The 19,827-nt window shown below is 46.4% G+C and overlaps 1 protein-coding gene across 10 annotated transcripts in view; it reads left to right on the top strand.

Moving 5' to 3' along the window:
- Positions 1 to 19,827, top strand: part of arhgap23a (Rho GTPase activating protein 23a) — a 606,368-nt gene that overhangs the window by 383,989 nt on the left and 202,552 nt on the right. For all 10 annotated transcript variants that reach the window (XM_072487495.1, XM_072487494.1, XM_072487496.1 and 7 more), the window contains one exon: positions 19,413 to 19,491. In XM_072487495.1, coding sequence (XP_072343596.1) covers positions 19,413 to 19,491 — 79 coding nt within the window. The remainder of the gene's footprint in view (positions 1 to 19,412; positions 19,492 to 19,827) is intronic.

Below are 19,827 nucleotides of genomic sequence, written 5' to 3'. Positions count from 1 at the left end.
CCGTATTTGTCTAGGTCGGTGTAATGAATCTGCCTGGAGACAGCACAAGATAGTATTCAAAAGGCCGCAATTGGTATGAGTTGCTCCCGGTAACGCGTTTAGAATGGCAGTTTGGATAATCAAGTGTGAACAGCTTATGGAGGAGAAACAGATTATAGATGATTGTGAAAATCCCCGAGATATACATATGTTAACGTTTAATCAGAGAAGTTGATAAAAGAACAACAAAGATATAATTGCCCTGACCCTCTCAAAGGAAGGGAGGCAGTTACCATCTAACAGTCTTAGAAAGTGGACAGACCAGTTTCCAACCACCAAGCCTGAAGGCCAAGTTTATAGCAAACAAGCTTCTAAATTTTAGAGCCAAGGCAGTGCAGAAAACCTTTGTAACAACAGGTTTGAAATATATTCACTGGGCCAGATTTGGGAATCCCTGTATTGTGTGGTAACCATAGCTGGATATTTAATTTGGATGTTGGTTGGGGAATGTAAAGTCTGACAGAGTTTAGATATCATAGATATATTCTCATAGAAGGAGTACATAGGGTGGCACGGTGGCATAGTGGTTAGCACTGCTGCCTCATAGCACTACATCTCAAGTTCAATTTCAGCCTTGGATGACTGTCTGTCTGTGTGCAGTTTGCAGGTTCTCTGCGCGTCTGCATGGACTTTCTCTGGGTGCTACGGTTTCCTCCCACAGTCCAAAGACGTGCAGGTTAGGTGTATTAGCCCTTGGTGTCCATAGATGTATAGGATAGGTTATGGGGATAGGGCGGGGAAGTGGGCCCAGAGTACTCTTTTGGAGGGTTGGTGCAGATTTTATCGGCCGAATGGCCTCATTCTGCAATGATTCTAAATTCTATGTGTATTTAGTAATTCATACATTTTAAATTGCATGAGAGTAAGGTAGCCAGGATGGTATGCATTTGTCTTTTCTTTACCTTAATACATAGTCTTGAAGAATTGTTACCCGACGACTGAGCTATTTATTCTCACTGAGGTTTCACTTGTTTCCTCACCAAAACACAACTATACACACCCACGATTCGGTGTTCCATGTGGGGTTACCCTCGCAGATAACATCAGAGAAAACTGGTGGCTCGTCTGAGTCTGAAAAAGGCTTAATTCCTTGGGCGTAGGGAATTGTTGACATTTGAAGGTAACAAGAATGAGAAAGAAGTGGAACCAATTAAGAATGTGATATTTTAAGTAAAAGGGCTGCAGAAAATGACTCTTTATCTAGCTCGATCTTACCTGGATGTAGACAATGTAATTGTAGAAAGTTTGAAAAGTGTGCCTAAAACCAAATTGAGGGAATTGGCAGATAAATTTGAAGTAGCCTTATCTACAGGAGCTAAGAAGGCTAAGATAATTAAAAGCCTTGCAACACATTTAAATATATAAGAAGAGTTAGCTGGACCCAGAATTTGAGAAGTGAGGATTTTGAATTGCGCTTCAATTACAAGGAGACGTAGAAATTAAGAAGTTAGAGATGCAGGAAAAAGATGTGGCGATGCCGGCGTTGGACTGGGGTGAGCACAGTAAGAAGTCTTACAACAGGTTTCCTCCACCTGAGGAAGGAGCAGTGCTCTGAAAGATAGTGATTTGAAACAAACCTGTTGGACTTTAACCTGGTGTTGTAAGACTTCTTACCAGGAAAAAGAAAGGGAGAGAGCATTTTAACAGGAACGAGAAGAAAGGGAGTTTAAATGGGAAAGGGAGAAAGTCGCATAACGAAAGAAAGAGAGACTTCCAACTTCGCACACAGACAGCAGTAATCGAAAGGTTAGAGCAGGCGGTGGAGAAAGGTGGTTCTGGACGGAATCCTAGTGGGGAGATGTTCAGATATGTACAATCTCCACCAAAATTCGATGAGAGAGATGCCAAAAAATTTTTTTGTGCTTTTGAGAAAATAGCTAAACAAATGAGATTGCCACAAGATTGTTGGACCCTACTCTTACAGGCTAACCTTGTGGGTAGGGCTAGTGAAGTCTATGCGTCCTTATCAGAGGAAATGTTCAGAGACTATGAGACAATGATGAAAGCTATATTTGGGGTATATGAGCTAGTAGCTGAGGCATACAGACAGAAATTTAGAGCTGTAAGAAAACAGGCTGAACAGATTTACCTTGAATTCAAAAAGGTTAAGCAAAGTCATTTTGATTGGTGGGTAAGGACCTTGAAAATAGGAGAAACCTATGAAGCCTTCGGGAGCTAATTCTGGTGCAGGAATTTAAAGATTTTTTGCCTACCATGATTAGAACTCGTGTTGAGGAGCAGAAAGTTAGAACTGCCACACAAGCCACGGAGCTTGTGGATGGCTATAAGCTGGTTCATAGACCAAAGCCTTTTTTAGACCCAATTTTAAGTGAAAGAAAATTAAAAATTGGAAAGGTGCAAGAGAGGACAGGTTAGCTAGAGAAGGAGTGGCCGGGAACTCCAAGGAGGCTTCACTTCAAAATGCAAGTCTGTTGAGGGATGCGAGAGATATGAAAAAGGTCAGATATTTCAGTGTAGTAAATTGGGCCACACCAAATCACTATGCTGGGAATTAAACAATCGGCTGCAGGGTATTACAAATCTTAAAACTGGAAATATGAAATTAGAGGCTGGAGAATAGAAGAAGCAGGTGGGGTTTGTACACCAAGTAAAGGAACAGACAATGGGAATATGTGCACAGCTTGCACAGGACAGAATGACCAGCAGGTGGCATACATGTTTAAAGAATTTGTGTGCCAGGACAAAATATTTCCATGTGGACAGAATCAAAAGGGAAAAGATATTAAAATATTACACGATACAGTGGCGAGTCAATCCCTAATATTGTGAGCTAAAGACATTTGTTGTTCAGAAGGGATATTAAAAGAAATGGTGCTAATCAGCAGCAGCTTCGGAGAAAGGAAAGAAATTCCTTTAGTTAAAATAAGCTTACAGAGTAGCTTGAAGACTGGATAAGTAATGGTAGGCATGGTGGAAGCCTTGCCCATTGCAGGCATTCAATTCATTTTAGGGAATGATGTCATGTCTACTGTTGTCAAACAGCCGATAGAGAATTCTGCCACATTAAATTACAAACAGAGTCCCCTGGAGTATTTCTGGATTGCGTGGCGATGCAATCAGAGGCTCATAAACTAAGACAAAAGAGGGAGGAGTTATGAGCCCAGGATGAGGCCAGTGAGATCACATTATCTGATACAATGAGACAGACACCGAGAGCAATGCAAATGTATTCAATTAAATTCAAAGAGTTTAGTTGAATTACAACAGAGTAACTCAAAAGTAACGCATTTAAAGACAGCCCAGCAGAGAGTAAAACCAAGGGCTGATACGAAGGCCCAGACTCAAGAGTTGTATAACCAGAGAGAGAATACTCCTGTTGTTAATTGTGTCAGGTGCAACACTGGAAGCTACATTCAATGGGCCGTGGTACATTAAAAGGAAAGTGAGCAAAGAAAACTATCTGGTACTTACCCAGATAGACGCAAATCACAGTGTATCATGTGAATATGTTTTTAAAAGGTCTTGGGTTAGAGATGAGAACAAGCAGGAGGTCTCGTTAGTAATGAAGCAGGTCAAATTCTGACAGTGACTTCCTATCATTCAGTTGGACATTGAGGGAGCCCTGGAACATTTAATCCGGTGGTTACATCATCTCCCAGATGAGAGCCGGAGCGAACTGGCACACTTACTGCAGTCCTATAAATGTATTGGCAGGAATAACCTAGGTAAAACGGGGTTAGCAGTGTATGCTATAGATGTGGGGGACGTGGTTCCAATCAAACAACATCCATCTAGGTGAAATCCATCTAAGTTATCGCAGGTACAGAAGGCAGTTAAGTATATGCTCAAGGACTGACCTTGAGTTCTAGTGATTGGAGCTCCCCTATCGTCATGATGCTTGAACCGGATAGAATCCTGAGACTGTGTGTGAACCACAGGCGGGGGAATGCCATTGCCCAGAGGGACTCATTTCATATTCCACATTTGGAAGACGGCATCAAAAGTGTTGGGCGGTCACAATTCATCACTCACATACCCTTGCTAAAGGGCTATTAGCAAGTACCTCTGACTGGGAAGGTAAAGGTGATGACCCGACGACTTTATCAATTCGATGTTAAAATATTTGGGAGGAAGAATGCCCAAGCAACTGTCAAAGGCTCACAAACAGAGCGATTCGAGGATGGAGTCACTGTGCCGTATACAGTAAAAACTCAGTGGTGTTCAGCCAGAAGTGGGAAGAGCACCGACACTGCATAAAGAAACTGTTTGAACATTTAGACAAATCCATCTTGTGAGAAACTGAATGAAAAGTGAATTTGCTAAGGTCCAGACCTTTATATCTGAGACACATAGTGAACATGGTCAGCTGGCACCACGAGATGCAAACATGTAGGACATGTGGGACTTCCTGGAACCTACCACCAGAAAAGAGGCTTTAAGCCTACTACTGGCATAAGACATGAGAGTAGAATTAGGCCACTCGGCCCATCGGGTCTGCTCTGCCATTCAATCATAGCTGATATTTTTCTCATCCACATTTTTCTGCCTTCTCCCCATAACCCCGATCCCCTTATTAATTAAGAACGTATCTATATCTGTCTTAAAGACACTCTGTGATTTGGCCCCCACAGCCTTCTGCGGCAAAGAATTCCACAGATTCACCACCCTCTGGCTGAAGAAATTCCTCCTCATCTCTGTTTCGTCCCTTTAGTCTGAGATTGTGCCCTCTTGTTCTAGTTTTTCCTACAAGTGGAAACATCCTCGCCACGTCCACTCTATCCAGGCCTCGCAATATCATGTAAGTTTCAACAAGATCCCCCCTCATTCTTCTTAACTCCAACAAGTACAGACCCAGATTCCTCAACCGTTCCTCATACGACAAGCTATTTATTCCAGGGATCATTCTTGTGAACCTCCTCTGGACCCTTTCCAAGGTCAGCACATCCTTTCTCAGATACAGGGCCAAAAACTGCTCACAATACTCCAAATGGGGTCTGACAAGAGCCTTATGCAGCCTCAGAAGTACACCCCTGCTCTTGTATTCTAGACCTCTCGACATGAATGCTAACATTGCATTTACCTTCCTAACTGCCGACTGAACCTGCACATTAACCTTAAGAGAATCTTGAACAAGGACTCCCAAGTCCCTTTGTGCTTCTGATTTCCTAAGTATTTCCCCATTTAGAAAATAGTCTATGCCTCCATTCCTCCTTCCAAAGTGCATAATCTCACACTTTTACACATTGTATTCCATCTGCCACTTCTTTGCCCACTCTCCTAGCCTGTCCAAGTCCTTCTGCAACCCCCCTGCTTCCTCAATACTACCTGTCCCTCTACATATCTTTGTATCATCTGCAAATTTAGCAACAGTGCCTTCAGGTCCTTCTTCCAAATCATTTATGTATTTTGTGAAAAGTTGTGGTCCCAGCACCGACCCCTGAGGCACACCACTAGTCATGGACTGCCATCCTGGAAAATACCTCTTTATCCCCACTCTCTGCCTTCTTTCAGTCAGCCAATCCTCTATCCATGCCAGGATCTTACCCGTACAGCATTTTGAGATTTAGGTTGCCAGCAACCCAGCAGAGATGATCACAGATACGGTACCCAATTGTCTCAAAATTTCTGGAGAAGTTTCAAGATCGGATAATTTGGTTTTTGCAATGGAGCTTGCTATTACAACCATAAAACGTCATTGCGGAAGCTTTATCTCAAGTATAAAATAAACATTTGGGAACAGGGGGGATTTTCTGGGGTATCTTTCTCTGTTAATATATACTTCTGAATTCTGCAATATTTAATAAGATATAACTAAAAAGAGACAGGTTGAGAAATGAAATGTCCCTCAAATTAAGACATTTCATTTTTTAAAAGAAGGGGGAGGGTGGCATGTCATGAATTGCCTGTAGTCACCACTAGACAGTTTTCAAAGAGCCTCAAATTATATACGTGTCTCCCAGTAACAAGTTTAGGATGGCAGTTTAGTTAATCAAGTGTGAATAGTTTATGGAGGAGAAACAGATAATAGACCATTGGGGAGGTCCCTAAGATATACATATGTTAATGTGTAGTCAAGGAAGTTGATGAGGGCAGACAGCCGTATATACAGAAGGCATAATCAAAGAAGAACAAAGGTATAATTGCCTAGACCCTGAGAAGGAAGGGTGGTAGTTACCATCTAGCAGTCCCAGAAAGCAGACAGGCCAGTTTCCAACCATCAAGCCTGAAGGTATGGTTTACAGCAAACAAACTTCTAAGTCTTAGAATCAAGGTAATGTAGAAAATCTTCATAACAGCAGTTTGAAATACCTTAGCTGGACCATGTAAAGATGGTTCCCAGATCTGAGTATCATCCCTGTATTGCGTGGTAACTATAACTGATTATTCAATTTGGATGTTGTTTGGGGAACAGGGGAAGTCTTACATAGTTCACGTATCATGGATATATTGTGTAACAAGGAGTGCATTCTACATAAACTGTGTTTAGTAATTCTTACATGTTAAATTTCATGAAAGTAGAGTAGTCTGGTTTGTGTGTATTTGTCTTTACTTATAGTCTTTAATAATTGTTACCCGACGACTAGGCTATTTATTCTCACTGGGGTTTCGCTTGTCTCCTCACACCAAGACAAAACTATATACCCCCACGAACCGATGTTCCAAGTTGGGATACCCTTTCAGATAACATCAACATGCTACTTGGCAGTCAGTGACTATTTCACATGACATATCATTAGCTATGCCATCTGAAGACGTCTCACTTCTCTGTGATAGATCTCTCGTCTGAGTTGGAAGTGTGTGAGTTCAAACCTGTTCCAGTGAGTTGAGCACATAATCTAGACCAGCACTTCAATACAACACTGAGGAAGTGTTGCATTGTCAGAAGTGTCATCATTCAGAGGAGTTGTTGAACAAAGGCCCCATTAACCTTCCCAGGTGGTCATAAAAATAAACCATTTAATTGCTGTTTGTGCAGCTTAGCTGTACATAACATTATTTAAATTATGGTGGTGACCACACTTCAAAAATTCCGCACTGACTATAATACATGTTGACATCCCCATGAGAGGTTCATATCCTTTCCTTTTTCCATCCAGGTTAAGATAGGAGGGAGAGGAAATGGGAAAATTACTCTTTCTGAACTACAGTCATAACATCTATTGGCGAGCTGCAAAGTACCTACAAAAGGCCACGATGCAGGTCATCCTTTTTACTCAGCGCAAGATTAATTAAAAATAGAACATAGAACAATACAGCGCAGTACAGGCCCTTCGGCCCACGATGTTGCACCGAAACAAAAGCCATCTAACCTACACTATGCCATTATCATCCATATGTTTATCCAATAAACTTTTAAATGCCCTCAATGTTGGCGAGTTCACTACTGTAGCAGGTAGGGCATTCCACGGCCTCACTACTCTTTGCGTAAAGAACCTACCTCTGACCTCTGTCCTATATCTATTACCCCTCAGTTTAAAGTTATGTCCCCTCGTGCCAGCCATTTCCATCCGCGGGAGAAGGCTTTCACTGTCCACCCTATCTAACCCCCTGATCATTTTGTATGCCTCTATTAAGTCTCCTCTTAACCTTCTTCTCTCTAACGAAAACAACCTCAAGTCCATCAGCCTTTCCTCATAAGATTTTCCCTCCATACCAGGCAACCTCCTGGTAAATCTCCTCTGCACCCGCTCCAAAGCCTCCACGTCCTTCCTATAATGCGGTGACCAGAACTGTACGCAATACTCCAAATGTGGCCGAACCAGAGTTCTGTACAGCTGCAACATGACCTCCTGACTCCGGAACTCAATCCCTCTACCAATAAAGGCCAACACTCCATAGGCCTTCTTCACAACCCTATCAACCTGGGTGGCAACCTTCAGGGATCTATGTACATGGACACCTAGATCCCTCTGCTCATCCACACTTTCAAGAACTTTACCATTAGCCAAATATTCCGCATTCCTGTTATTCCTTCCAAAGTGAATCACCTCACACTTCTCTACATTAAACTCCATTTGCCACCTCTCAGCCCAGCTCTGCAGCTTATCTATATCCCTCTGTAACCTGCTACATCCTTCCACACTATCAACAACACCACCGACTTTAGTATCGTCTGCAAATTTACTCACCCACCCTTCTGCGCCTTCCTCTAGGTCATTGATAAAAATGACAAACAGCAACGGCCCCAGAACAGATCCTTGTGGTACTCCACTTGTGACTGTACTCCATTCTGAACATTTCCCATCAACCACCACCCTCTGTCTTCTTTCAGCTAGCCAATTTCTGATCCACATCTCTAAATCACCCTCAATCCCCAGCCTCCGTATTTTCTGCAATAGCCTACCGTGGGGAACCTTATCAAACGCTTTGCTGAAATCCATATACACCACATCAACTGCTCTACCCTCATCTACCTGTTCAGTCACCTTCTCAAAGAACTCAATAAGGTTTGTGAGGCATGACCTACCCTTCACAAAGCCATGCTGACTATCCCTGATCATATTATTCCTATCTAGATGATTATAAATCTTGTCTCTTATAATCCCCTCCAAGACTTTACCCACTACAGACGTGAGGCTCACCGGTCTATAGTTGCCGGGGTTGTCTCTGCTCCCCTTTTTGAACAAAGGGACCACATTTGCTGTCCTCCAGTCCTCTGGCACTATTCCTGTAGCCAATGATGACATAAAAATCAAAGCCAAAGGTCCAGCAATCTCTTCCCTGGCCTCCCAGAGAATCCTAGGATAAATCCCATCAGGTCCCGGGGACTTATCTATTTTCAGCCTGTCCAGAATTGCCAACACCTCTTCCCTACGTACCTCAATGCCATCTATTCTATTAGCCTGCGGCTCAGCATTCTCCTCCACAACATTATCTTTTTCCTGAGTGAATACTGACGAAAAATATTCATTTAGTATCTCGCCTATCTCTTCAGACTCCACACACAATTTCCCATCCCTGTCCTTGACTGGTCCTACTCTTTCCCTAGTCATTCGCTTATTTCTGGCACACCTATAGAAAGCTTTTGGGTTTTCCTTGATCCTTCCTGCCAAATACTTCTCATGTCCCCTCCTTGCTCGTCTTAGCTCTCTCTTTAGATCCTTCCTCGCTACCTTGTAACTATCCATCGCCCCAACTGAAACTTCACACCTCATCTTCACATAGGCCTCCTTCTTCCTCTTAACAAGAGATTCCACTTCCTTGGTAAACCACGATTCCCTTGCTCGACGCCTTCCTCCCTGCCTGACCGGTACATACTTATCAAGAACACCCAGTAGCTGATCCTTGAACAAGCCCCACTTATCCAGTGTGCCCAACACTTGCAGCCTACTTCTCCACCTTATCCCCCCCAAGTCACGTCTAATGGCAGCATAATTGCCCTTCCCCCAGCTATAACTCTTGCCCTGCGGTGTAGACTTATCCCTTTCCATCATTAACGTAAACGTCACCGAATTGTGGTCACTGTCCCCAAAGTGCTCTCCTACCTCCAAATCCAACACCTGGCCTGGTTCATTACCCAAAACCAAATCCAACGTGGCCTCGCCTCTTGTTGGCCTGTCAACATATTGTTTCAGGAAACCCTCCTGCACACACTGTACAAAAAACGACCCATCTATTGTACTCGAACTATATCTTTTCCAGTCAATATTTGGAAAGTTAAAGTCTCCCATAATAACTACCCTGTTACTTTCGCTCTTATCCAGAATCATCTTCGCCATCCTTTCCTCTACATCCCTAGAACTATTAGGAGGCCTATAAAAAACTCCCATCAGGGTGACCTCTCCTTTCCTGTTTCTAACTTCAGCCCATACTACCTCGGAAGAAGAGTCCCCATCTAGCATCCTCTCCGCCACCGTAATACTGCTCTTGACTAGCAGCGCCACGCCTCCCTCTCTTTTGCCTCCTTCTCTGAGCTTACTAAAACACCTAAACCCCGGAACCTGCAACATCCATTCCTGTCCCTGCTCTATCCATGTCTCCGAAATGGCCACAACATCGAAGTCCCAGGTACCAACCCATGCTGCCAGTTCCCCTACCTTGTTTCGTATACTCCTGGCATTGAAGTAGACACACTTCAAACCACCTACCTGAACACTGGCCCCCTCCTGCGACGTCAAATCTGTGCTCCTGACCTCTATACTCTCATTCTCCCTTACCCTAAAACTACAATCCAGGTTCCCATGCCCCTGCTGCATTAGTTTAAACCCCCCCCCCCAAAGAGCACTAACAAATCTCCCCCCCAGGATATTTGTGCCCCTCAGGTTCAGATGTAGACCATCCTGTCTGTAGAGGTCCCACCTTCCCCAGAAAGAGCCCCAGTTATCCAGAAATCTGAATCCCTCCCGCCTGCACCATCCCTGTAGCCACGTGTTTAAATGCTCTCTCTCCCTATTCCTCATCTCACTATCACGTGGCACGGGCAACAACCCAGAGATAACAACTCTGTTTGTTCTAGTTCTGAGCTTCCATCCTAGCTCCCTGAAAGCCTGCCTGGCATCCTTGTCCCCTTTCCTACCTATGTCGTTAGTGCCAATGTGGACCACGACTTGGGGCTGCTCCCCCTCCCCCTAAGGACCCGGAAAACACGATCCCAGACATCACGTACCCTTGCACCTGGGAGGCAACATACCAAACGTGAGTCTCTCACGCTCCCACAAAATCTCCTATCTGTGCCCCTGACTATAGAGTCCCCAATTACTAATGCTCTGCTCCTCTCCCCCCTTCCCTTCTGAGCAACAGGGACAGACTCCGTGCCAGAGGCCCGTACCCCATGGCTTACCCCTGGTAAGTCCCCCCCCCCCACAAGTATCCAAAGCGGTATACTTGTTTCTCAGGGGAACGACCACAGGGGATCCCTGCACTGACTGCTTTTTCCCAGTCCCTCTTACAGTTACCCACCTATCTCCAATCTTTGGTGTAACTAATTCCCTGAAGCTGCTATCTATGACCCCTTCTGCCTCCCGAATGATCCGAAGTTCTTCCAACTCCAGCTCCAGTTCCCTAACTCGGTCTTGGAGGAGCTGGAGATGGCAGCACTTCCTGCAGGTAAAATCAGCAGGGACACTAACTGCATCCCTCACCTCAAACATCCTGCAGGAGGAACATTGCACTCCCTTCCCTGCCATTCCTCTAACTTTCTACCAAGATCTGGCTAACAACTAAATTAAATTTTATATAAAAAATAATAATAATATAATAAAATATGGTACTTACCTCAGACCAATGGGTTTTATTATTAGGTTAGAGGAGGAGGGCGGGTGGGAGACACTACACGTGTAGTGTCTCGGGTTTCCTCTCCACCAGAATTTATTGGTGAGGGTCTTCCCAGACGTCCGCGGGTCGACTTCCTGTTCCCGCCTAAAACACTAATTTAAAAAAAAAAATTCTCAGCTCCTGCTGAAATGGACTAACCAGCCAGCTCCACTCCCGCCGAAATCGACTGGCCTGCCCCTGCAAAGACAAGTGCTTTTAAAGGACAGACTTACCTCCCAGCAGCCACTTCCGCACTGCTCCCGCTGAAACTGACTCACCAGCTGATTCTCCCGCCGAAATCGACTGGCCTGCCCCTGCAAAGACAAGTGCTTTTAAAGGACAGACTTACCTCCCAGCAGCCACTTCCGCACTGCTCCCGCTGAAACTGACTCATCAGCTGATTCTCCCGCCGAAATCAACTGGCCTGCCCCTGCAAAGACAAGTGCTTTTAAAGGACAGACTTACCTCCCAGCAGCCACTTCCGCACTGCTCCCGCTGAAACTGACTCACCAGCTGATTCTCCCGCAGAAATCGACTGGGAGGTAAGTCTACATAGTTGCTGGTGCATGCTTTAAACACAGGCTCTGGATTTTTCACAGAGAGGGAAAAAGATGAAGAGTGATTGGAGGACCAATTGCAATGGGGGTGCTGCCAGTGAGAAATTAGGAGCATGATTTAACTACCACAGTGCGGCAGGCGTGGATCTGGGCATGCCGGTTAAATAGCGGAAAAGGCAAAAACCAGGATTCGCTGCGGACGCAAATCAGTTTGCTATTTAATCGCCCGCCTCTGATGGCGAGTGCTGGATCACGTCCAAATATAGTGAACGGGGACCGGGATCCCTCAGGGGGGTTGAGGTTAGGCTTGGTCAGCGTTCCAAGTCGGGTTGCCCTGGGCCATGGGGAGGGGGGGGTAGTGAGGGGCTTCTCGTTCATGAGGCCTTCAAGCCAGCTTTAAATATTGTGGATACCCAAACAGGGAAAATTACAGCTTCTGCCTGACAATCCTACCAAAAACATCCAGGACAGAGTCCTGTTCTTGACTTTGTGCTGATGGTCACTTTAATTCCCTTTGACTGTGAGTAGCCTCAAGCTTCACAGATGAAGGCTATTACTCAGAAGGAATGCTGCTGGCTCCTGTTGGTGGCTTCAAATGCCTGGAGGCTGCTGTTGCTGTTGCCTTCCTTTTATATAGTTGGAAAGAAGGACATTTTTTTCTAAGATACCTGGGTCCTAGAACATCGGGCTCAGGGGGACGTATGAGTCCAGAAGGCAATCCAATTTGAAGCAAGCAAACGCTGGGGCACCTGGTGCGCGACATTGATCCAAATGGGCTACCTGATGATGCAGTTGAAGAAATGATTTTGCAGTTGCTGATGCTTCTGTTGCTGATGTGGTGAGTGCTTCATGTAACTGACACGTCACTGTGGGTTAAACACACTGGAAGTCCAGGGTATTCAATGGCATCTTGAGCGCCAGTAGAATATGTGGATGCCAGGATTTGGTTCCGGTGAGATTGGGCCATGTGGGAAGGGCCTGCACAGCTGCAGCTCCTGGATGGAGAATGGCTCTGATACGTGGAGCAACACATTGATGGGCAGATCATTTCTACGGCAAAGTTCTGGAGGTGATGACACATTCTCAGGCTTCTCCTCTGTTTCTGTTGAGGAACCTGCGAGGGGTGATGCCGTATGTTTTTTTTCTTCTGAAAATGAGCTGATATATCTTTGCATTGGTATCAGTATGAAATGGTGATGTTTCCTTGTTATGTAATGGTTAGTGTGATATGTGGAATGTTATAGAACATAGAACGATACAGCGCAGTACAGGCCCTTCGGCCCACGATGTTGCACCAAAACAAAAGCCATCTAACCTACACTACGCCATTATCATCCATATGCTTATCCAATAAACTTTTAAATGCCCTCAATGTTGGCGAGTTCACTACTGTTGCAGGTAGGGCATTCCACGGCCTCACCACTCTTTGCGTAAAGAACCTACCTCTGACCTCTGTCCTATATCTATTACCCCTCAGTTTAAAGCTATGTCCCCTCGTGCCAGCCATTTCCATCCGCGGGAGAAGGCTCTCACTGTCCACCCTATCTAACCCCCTGATCATTTTGTATGCCTCTATTAAGTCTCCTCTTAACCTTCTTCTCTCCAATGAAAACAACCTCAAGTCCATCAGCCTTTCCTCATAAGATTTTCCCTCCATACCAGGCAACATTCTGGTAAATCTCCTCTGCACCCGCTCCAAAGCCTCCACGTCCTTCCTATAATGCGGTGACCAGAACTGTACGCAATACTCCAAATGCGGCCGTACCAGAGTTTTGTACAGCTGCAACATGACCTCCTGACTCCGGAACTCAATCCCTCTACCAATAAAGGCCAACACTCCATAGGCCTTCTTCACAACCCTATCAACCTGGGTGGCAACTTTCAGGGATCTATGTACATGGACACCTAGATCCCTCTGCTCATCCACACTTCCAAGAACTTTACCATTAGCCAAATATTCCGCATTCCTGTTATTCCTTCCAAAGTGAATCACCTCACACTTCTCTACATTAAACTCCATTTGCCACCTCTCAGCCCAGCTCTGCAGCTTATCTATGTCCCTCTGTAACCTGCTACATCCTTCCACACTGTCGACAACACCACCGACTTTAGTGTCGTCTGCAAATTTACTCACCCACCCTTCTGCGCCTTCCTCTAGATCATTGATAATAATGACAAACAGCAACGGCCCCAGAACAGATCCTTGTGGTACGCCACTTGTAACTGAACTCCATTCTGAACATTTCCCATCAACCACCACCCTCTGTCTTCTTTCAGCTAGCCAATTTCTGATCCACATCTCTAAATCACCCTCAATCCCCAGCCTCCGTATTTTCTGCAATAGCCTACCGTGGGGAACCTTATCAAACGCTTTACTGAAATCCATATACACCACATCAACTGCTCTACCCTCGTCTACCTGTTCAGTCACCTTCTCAAAGAACTCGATAAGGTTTGTGAGGCATGACCTACCCTTTACAAAGCCATGCTGACTATCCCTGATCATATTATTCCTATCTAGATGATTATAAATCTTGTCTCTTATAATCCCCTCCAAGACTTTACCCACTACAGACGTGAGGCTCACCGGCCTATAGTTGCCGGGGTTGTCTCTGCTCCCCTTTTTGAACAAAGGGACCACATTTGCTATCCTCCAGTCCTCTGGCACTATTCCTGTAGCCAATGATGACATAAAAATCAAAGCCGAAGATCCAGAAATCTCTTCCCTGGCCTCCCAGAGAATCCTAGGATAAATCCCATCAGGCCCCGGGGACTTATCTATTTTCAGCCTGTCCAGAATTGCCAACACCTCTTCCCTACGTACCTCAATGCCATCTATTCTAATAGCCTGGGTCTCAGCATTCTCCTCAAATCTTTGTTTCTATTGAACGTTTGATAAACAAAATATTCTCAAGCGGTTCTGCAGGTTATGTTTGCTGATTGCTCCTGCTGGTAGCTGCAAATCCTGAAGGCCGTGTGTTTGTTTGCTGCTGCATCCTTTGTTTCTGTGGCCTGGAATAAGGAAAGGGAAGATGAAGGGGAAAGGATGCTTTCTTCTTGCGTGCTCTGCGTCGGTGTGACTTTCTGGTGGGTGGAGGGGGAGGGGGGGTGCGGCTTGCTCTGAATTCATAACTTGATGAAGGTGTTGAAGAAATGCTTTTGCAGATTGCTGGTGACTTTAATGTACTGTTGACTGTTTATTTGATATTCTTTGTGAAAATGAAGTGTTGTTTTTACTGATATTCTGTAGCGAAAAAGTACGGTGCCTTTTCCTTGTAGGTGAGTCCGATATATGGACTGTTAAGTAATTTTGTTTTCATCTTTTTGTATAAAGGTGTTGTTGACCATTTAATAAACAAAATATTCTCAAGTGGCTTCTCATTGGTACATATGCTGTGTCTCAGACGGTGATTATTGCATCGTATTTCATATTTCAATCAGACTTTGAAACCTAAACACTTTACCTGAACTTTAGCAGCGTCAGCCCCAGAGAGGCAGCAGCCAACAATTAAATACTCAAGGGCTGGGCTTCTACACTGCGGATATCCTTGCGACTGAAGGGTGAGTATGTGAATCAGGGGAGGGCACCTTCTCCAATTCCTTACAGATGCCAAAATGGGTAATGGTGTTGGTTCTGCAGAGGATGCCCTTGCGGTGCTGGTGGCTTGAGGGGGCCAGACCCTGTAGAAGGCAGCAGAGTCGATGCAGGCTGGAGGCAGCATCCCATGTGCAGGGCGCCGCAGCACACCCCGAAGACCCGGTGTGGCATGCCTGGAGGAACAGGGGGAGGCCCTCATCCTTACCCGAATTTCATAGGACCCATCAGGCCGAAGAGGAATCCAGAGGGAGATGCCAGCAATGGTCCAAAATGTACAAGCATCGTTGGTCTTTCGAGGAAATGATGGACAGCATGTGCTACAGGTGACTCCATCTCAACAAAGAGACAGTGCAGCACCTGTGCCTCGTGGACTTGGTCCCCCGTGGACTTGGCCCCCATGGAGGAGGAGGATACCGCTACTGATGGCTGTGAAGGTCACAGCAGACCTAAACCTTTATGCAACTGGTTCACTTCAGGGCTCATGGGGTGACATGCGCTGCATTTCACAAGCTACAGCCCTCAAGTACATTCTTGAGGTCATGTATGCCTGGGCAGCAGTCTATATCAACTATGAGCTGGATCAAGCCCACCAAGATGCCCGGGCTGCAGGATTCTCCGCAATCGCAGGGATGCCCCAGGTCCAGAGGGTAATTGGTGGCACACATGTCGCCTTGCGCGGACAGGTGTATCAGGGAGTGCCCTTCATTACAGGAAGGGGTTCCACTCCCTGAATGTTCAACTCGTGTGTGACCACCACCTCTGGATCATGCACGTGTGTGCACTCTTCCCAGGGAGCGTGCATGACAGCTACATCCTGGGACAGTCGGAGATCTCCGGCATCTTCGAGGACCACCCCAGCATGACGGGTTGGCTCTTGGGTGATATTCAATTGACCATTTTGATTATGCTAGTGCGGGGTTTGGAGACCGAGCCTGAAACCCAATACAACAACGTCCATGTTGCCACCCATGCTGTCTTTGAGCGGTGCACCGGACTGCTGAAAATGCGGTTCCGATGTCTGGACTACTCTGGTGATGCTCTGCAGGATGGTGGACGTGCCCGATGAGGAGCCAGAGGGGTGTGGACAGACGGCATCAAGGGTGTGGCATGCCTGGAGGAACAGGGGGAGGCCCTCATCCTTACCCGAATTTCATAGGACGAGGCTTTGTACATCAACTCACGCCGCCCCCCCCAACCCCCAAAAGTTTCCTCCTTCCCTGCTTCATTCCTGTGTCTGTCCCCCCCATTATCCTCCTCCCTCCTTATTCCCTTCCTACCTCCTCCCCTCCCCCCATTCCCCAATTCTCCAACCCCCCCTCTACCCTGTTCCACCCTCCCAGGGTCTGTGTAACATCACCCCAGGGTGATGGGCCTGTGTCGGCACTGTCAGCAGGGCAATATACAAGGCAGGTCTGTGATCACTTGCTGTGAGGTAAGCTCTGGTGCTACTCAGTTTATGCCAAAGTCTGACTCCTGTCTATCTGCTGACACCCATTCTTTGAACGGGATCTGCATCAGGGGTGTTTCATCGTTGACCACTGTGGACGGAGGGAGTGGAAGGCATCAGAGGGTGGGGGTGCAGGCAGGCCTGCTGTGAAGATTAACCTGACAGGGCTTCAAATGCATCGGGGTAACTTGTTTTAATAGTGAACATTGGACATTTCCATTCCCCCTAGTTACAAATTGTGACACCCCCCACCACCTTCACTGCTTACTTGATTCTTGATTTTCTTGATCTTTCATGGTCTACTGCTACGTCTAAGTGTGTCCCCAGAGTTCATATCCGAGATGGAGGCAGCCTTCTGATTTTTGTACCCTGTGGCCTATGATGCCGTTGGCAGACGCCCTCTGGAAGGCCTAGGGCCAGAGGCCCCAGCCGATTTACCGGTTTCACTGGCATTGTTGTGCCACCTTGTTCTGCCCGCTGCCGTTGAGATTCACCGGTGTCAGGAGGGGGGGAATCTGAAGGACTGGAGACCACCATCGTCACCTTTGTGGTAGGCCCCGGATTGGCCTCCAGCACTTCCTCCTCCTTGCCGGTGCCCTTAGGGCTCTGGGCATCTCCATGGGACAGAGGGGCAGCTGGAGTGAGCTCCAGAGGCCTCTGCGTCATCCGGCTCTTGTCAGTACTGGTGCCTCCCCATTGTCTGCATCATGATGTTGACACCCATGGTGATGTTCCTTAGTGACTGGATCATGCTGAGCAGTGCCCAGCAATGTCCACCTGCATCTGGGACATGTTCCTCAGCCACTGGGACATGCTCTGCAGTGCCTCGGCAATACCCACCTGATTATGGGACATGTCCCTCAGCGACTGGGACATGATGTTGAGGCCCTAAGCCAAGGTCGCCACAGACTGAGCCATGCTTTTGGACACCACCACTCAAGACGCTGACATTGTGCTCCTGGCTTTCCACTGTGGTTGCCACCCTAGCAGTGTTGGCCTCGGTGCTATGCATTGTTGGCATCATCTCCTGCGCCCAAAAACTTTGGGACTCTTCCAATCGGCTGTGCACTCGCTGAAATGTCGCTGACATCCCCTCCTGTATCTGACCATGTTCTAGCATCTGCATCAGCTCTGGGATAACCTTATCCCGAGGCTCGGCATCTGACTGGCCTGGGATCCAGCAGATCACTGACTGCTGACTCTCTTGGATGTTCCTGCCTCCACCTAGTGTGCATCAGCAACTGTGTGGTGCTCACCAGATTGTGCCCCAGAAGCTTGTCCACTAATGTCGCCCACTGAGGTGTGTGGAAGATGGGGGTGATAGCTGTGATGCCTCGATGCTGCTCTCCTTGGAGCTCTCCTCCGAGGTGGTCTACAAGATGGAGACCCTGCGAGAGAATGGACATGTGGTCAGTGAGAGGGAAGCATCATTTTGCCTGACATTAACAACTCACAAAGATAGGGTTTTGTGAGCCGCGCGCTTGATGGAATTGGGGTCAATGGCAGGTGGCATGTGTGGGCATCACAACTGGACATGAAGGAGTTAAGGAGTTGTGTTGATGGGTGCCAGGGCATTCTGAGCGACAAGCACAAAGATTGGATGTGGGGAGGGTGCGAGGTGTTAACTATTGATTTGTGTGTGTGTGGGGGCGGGGGGGGGGGGGGGGGGGGGATGCGGTTTGAAATTTGAGTGGTGGCAAGCGGAATGGATGCCAGGAGAGAGGTGGTAACTTACCCTTGCTGCTCGGTGGAGGTCGTTGGTCCTCTTCCTACATTGGACTGGTCCTCCTGGTCATGCCAGCATTGACGGCCACTGCTACTGCCTCCCACACGGTATTGGTGGCCCTGCTGCTGGTCCCCTAACCCCCTTGAGGAACACAATGTCCTGTCTTACATCGATAGCGTCGAGAAGCCTGGCCAGGTCGGTATCCCCTAAGCGAAGAGCAGGTCTGTGGCGCGCTGCCATGCTTGTGTGTTGACTGGAGAGAGTGTTTAAAGCAGCTTCCTTTTGTTAGCAATGATACGCTGGGATGCAAGTCTGACCAATCAGACGGCGAGACAGCCAGTAATGGGAAGAATCTCATGGGGGCTCATTTCCGGCTTTAATGCCGTTAATATGGGCCGCGGTCTCTCCAACGCAGCCGTCGAGAAACACCCTGCCAGTCCACGCCCAAAATTACACTTTGAAATGTTTCCGTTAAATTGTGCCCTAGATTTTGAAATTCTTGGTTCAACTGTCTATGTAAATAAAAAACATGCACTTTGTGTATTTAATAGAGTAACATGCAAAAATCTCAGAAGATAGTGATGCATCTGTATAATGTGGATATTAGGAGGATGTAACTGTACCCTGTAGTTTAGAGAATGATTGATGTTCCAACTATAAATATACAAATGAAAAAACCTTTATAATAGTTGCTGAGCTTTCTTGAACTTAAACATGTTACTGTAACCACCTTGAACAACAAATGAGTCAACAATATTGCTTCAACCAAACAGTAAGCTATCTTCGAAAACGCAAAAATTCACAGTTTGAAAACTATTTTTTTTCCTTTAGGGGATCGTATTGTGAAGGTGAATACAGAAAGTATAATTGGCAAAACATATTCTCAAGTAATATCCCTAATTCAAAACAGGTGAGTTAACATATTAAAAGACAACCATTTGATTTTTCTGATGTTAGTGATAACTGCCATGTAGTTTCCTTCATTCCAAAGGTATTGTGGTAACATGTACAAACCTGTCAGTGTAAGTCAGTTGGCAGTCAACAGGAAATGTCATCATCATGCTGGTAAAAAGAGGGCCTTACCTTTCTGTTTTGGAGAAGTGTCATATGGCTAGTGCATTTTGGTGAGAGAGACGTATTTAAAAATTGTTGGACTTCCAGTGGTGGCCATGGAGTGAGTGATAGCACATTTGGCAGCTCCTGCTCAAAGTGGATTTTGTTGGTCCTTCCCCAACCATATGGGGGG

The sequence above is a fragment of the Scyliorhinus torazame genome, chromosome 21, assembly GCF_047496885.1.
Source record: "Scyliorhinus torazame isolate Kashiwa2021f chromosome 21, sScyTor2.1, whole genome shotgun sequence".
Classification (NCBI taxonomy): domain Eukaryota; kingdom Metazoa; phylum Chordata; class Chondrichthyes; order Carcharhiniformes; family Scyliorhinidae; genus Scyliorhinus; species Scyliorhinus torazame.
The sequence above is the reverse complement of the archived record's forward strand: the minus strand, read 5'-3'. Positions and strand labels throughout refer to the sequence as shown.